The 3711-nt window shown below is 31.6% G+C and overlaps 1 protein-coding gene across 2 annotated transcripts in view; it reads right to left on the minus strand.

The window, feature by feature from the left end:
• Positions 1-514: 514 nt before the first annotated feature.
• Positions 515-3711, minus strand: part of LOC107687911 (epidermal growth factor receptor substrate 15-like 1) — an 11288-nt gene continuing 8091 nt past the window's right edge. For both annotated transcript variants that reach the window (XM_016485398.1, XM_016485397.1), the window contains exons 12-15: positions 2735-2797; positions 1137-1222; positions 931-1003; positions 515-691 (exon numbers count right to left, since the gene is read on the minus strand). In XM_016485398.1, the coding sequence (XP_016340884.1) occupies positions 515-691; positions 931-1003; positions 1137-1222; positions 2735-2797 (399 nt within the window). The remainder of the gene's footprint in view (positions 692-930; positions 1004-1136; positions 1223-2734; positions 2798-3711) is intronic.

The following is a 3711-nucleotide window of genomic DNA, read 5'->3' on the forward strand; positions in this document are numbered from 1 at the left end:
ATCTATTTTTGTTTATTTCACAATAGTTCAGCAGATAAACACACATATATATACACACACACACACACATATAAACTTAAAAACAAAAATGTGAAATTTTGCCTTGGCAACTAACTGAATTAATAGAAATACTAAAATTACTAAAACTAAAACTGAAATAAAATCAAAGCTAAGGAGAAATCTACAAAAACTAATTAAAAAAAAAAAAGACAAAAGAGCAGAAAAACTTAAGTGAAAATTAGACATTTTGCCTTGGCAAGTAACTAAACTAAAATAAGTTTAAGTTAAAATACCAAAATGACTAAAACTGAAATAAAAATAAGAGCAGAAATAAACTAAATAAAACTCAGTATTAGATGAAAAACCAAGTAAAAATGAAAAAATTTTGCTTTGGCAACTAAGTGAACTAAAAGAAGTTCTAAAGTTACTAAAACTAAATACAAAAATTATCAATGCTACAAACAAACGATTTTAATACAGCTAAATTCTTTCCTGTCTTCAATGCAAACTCAAATCAAGTGTGTCTCACTTTCGCGTTCTCCTCCTGCCACTTGCTCTTGGTCTCATCCAGTGTGCTCTCCAGTTTGGCTCTCTGCTGCTCCATCTCACCGAGTCGCTCCTGAGCGTCCCATTTCTGGTGCTCCAACTCCTGAAGGCCCACGTTTTCATGCTCCAGGTCTCTCTGCACCTCCTGCACACAATCAGTATTTCAATTAAGTAAATTTGGACTTTTAAAGACACTTTTACAGTCTCGAGCCTCCTTTTTACTTTAAATGCATGGAAAAGAGCAGCGTGAACATTTCATGTTGTGCATCTCATGCTTCATGCTCTCTTTCTTCTCACATAATTTAATTAACTCAAATCGGTGTTTCATTTCCATGTACTTGTTTGGCTCTATAACAAGTGGGACAAAGTACAGAGCCGCCTCACCTGCACTTCACTGTTCCTCTGTCGCAGGGCTTCCTCTTTCTGCCTGATTTCTGTGTCCAATATGCGTTTCTCACTATGCACCAAAAATCAGATCAATCAAAAATGTAAAATGAGTAAAAAGCAAAAAGAGCAAAATAAGTAACTAGAGAAATGCCAGATGGAAGGTTATGTGTAGCGTATAATTCTCCATCCATAAACTCTCTGACCTCTGCAGCTGGGAGATTTCCTGGTTGATGTCATCGAGATCCTTGATTCCCATCGCCTCAACCAACCCAACAGAACTGCTGCTGTCCTGGAAAAATAATGTTATGTAAGAGACAGTCATACTCTGTCATCTACGTACAGTAGAGGTATATAATTATGCAGTACACAGAGATGAGCACTAGGTGGCTTCTCATCGCCGGAACATAAAGACACAGACTTCAGGCAACATAATATCAAAACGGACTATTTACATTCTTACATTCCTATTGTAAATAATTTTTAAAGAGAATAAATATTTATTCATCTTCAGAAACTACAAAAAAAGGACAGAAACAAAGCAAAAACGCACCTGATACACATTCTTTATTTATCATTTCATTGATGTAGAGTTTAAAAATATTGTGAATTTTATGCAGAAATGGTGTATGCAGAAATTATTCTGAGCAGTTATTTTAGTATTTTTTATAAATTATTAGTTTTTAATAATATTTTGAATTAGACAATTTATTTACATTTTAATTTATTTGTATACTTTCAGTTTTCATTTTAGCTTTTTTTTTCATTTTTAGTAATTTTGTTTTGTGCTTGTCATTTACATGAACATTATTATTATTATTATTATTATTATTATTAATATTACTATTTATGTTTAATCCATTTTTATTTGAATTTTAGTTTTCATTATATTTCCAGTTAGTAATTTTGGTGCTTGAACTAAACTAAGATTTGAGTTGTTGATCTAAACTAAAATTACGTTTTCATCTAATGCTTTCTCATCGCTTGAACATAAAGAGACAGACTTCAGGCAAAATAAAATCAAAACTTCTTACATTCTCATTGTAAATTATTTTTTAAGAAAATAAATATGTTTTCATAATTTTTCATTAAAATGTATTAATTTTCTCCTTGTATCCATTTTATTTTCAAGGTTTCTACATATTTTCCATTTCAAACTTCTATACTTTTCTAGAGTGCTTGAAGAAAAAATGCAACACTCACACTCAAAAATAAGCTTCATTGGCTAAATGTTTTGAAACTTTTTACTTGTCTTTAAACTTTGTTGTTTAAAAAGTTTATTTTTATAGATATGAGTGTTATACCTTTTCTTCAAACAAGACGAGCCTTTGATTTTTGGTTGCACCTCCTCTTCGGTTGGTTAAGCAGCCTTTCATTAACTTTTATTGTGGACTTTTCTAGACTCATATTTTCAGACTTCTCTGTTAATTTTTCAAACCAAACAGTATGTAACATCTGATAAGTGGTTTTAAAAACCAACTGTTAACATGTATGTTACATTCTGACTATGTATGTTAATATGTTGCCACATAATTGCCGGAATATTGTAGCTAGGTATTGTAGTTCATTCATATGAATTAACACAGCTAAACGCAGACAAGTTCAATGTACAGCATTTCATTAAAACGGAAATGCAGTGTTGATATTCTCTCACGTTTTCAATGATTACACACATTTTAAATATTTTCAATTCATATTACAAGTTTTAAAAATAAGGTTGTCACTGATTGCATTTATTTAGAAAATCTTATTTCCGCTCAATGCAGCAGAGGACACGCGTCACAGATGTGTCAGAACCACTTACTCTGCTCAGACTGGTCAACGGGGTCAATTCAGACAAGGCTGATGGTGTGAATCCAGAGAGAATCTGGAGAAGAAAAAACAGAGAACGGCAGACTGACAAATCAGAGATATCAGACATGTTCATGTGCGTTCAACTATAAATACGATCGAAATGCACATGACTTCTTGTCACACATAACAAGCCTTCATTATAGTAATACCAGTAAATTAAGCATCATTTCATGCGACTAACCCCTAATCCTAAACTTAAGTACATGTTTATTACTATTACTGCATAATTACATTGTAACAAGAATACCTTAAAACAAAGATTAATAAACACTGTAACTCTAGTTGGTAACCAAACAGTTAACGGTAGCCATTGACTTCCATATTATGAAAAAAAAAAATCTATGGGAGTCAATGGGTACCGTCAACTGTTACCAAAATTCTTCAAAATATCTTCTTTTGTGTTCAACTGAACAAAGAAACTCCTACAGGTTTGGGACAACTTGATTTGGGTGAGCAAATGATGACTGAATTTAAATTTTAGGGTGAACTATCCTATTAGGGCTGCTCGATTATGTCAAAAATCATAATCACGATTATATTGGTCAATATTGTAATCGCGATTATTTAACACGATTATGACCAAAACTTTATATGAGTGATTTATTTAAAAACAGCAATATATATCAAATATATATATTGATCATAGATGGTTGCTATGACATCTACATTTAGAGACCAGCAAAATTTCACAATTCTCCACACCACAGCAGAATACTAGAGAAACTCATATTAGTAAAAAAAAAAAAAAAAAAAAGTTTTTTTTTTGCAAGTGTAAAATATTCAGCTAACAGCCTAGTACAGAAATTGAATGTAAAATAAAACAGCATAGTCTTCACTCTAAGAATTAAACTTTCTTTGTTTCTTATTAAAGCTACAAAAGTCCTTCTGTCAACAGCAGTGAGTGATTTTCTCTGTCTTTTGTTGTTT

This window comes from Sinocyclocheilus anshuiensis, unplaced genomic scaffold, assembly GCF_001515605.1.
Source record: "Sinocyclocheilus anshuiensis isolate Anshui unplaced genomic scaffold, SAMN03320099.WGS_v1.1 scaffold293, whole genome shotgun sequence".
Classification (NCBI taxonomy): domain Eukaryota; kingdom Metazoa; phylum Chordata; class Actinopteri; order Cypriniformes; family Cyprinidae; genus Sinocyclocheilus; species Sinocyclocheilus anshuiensis.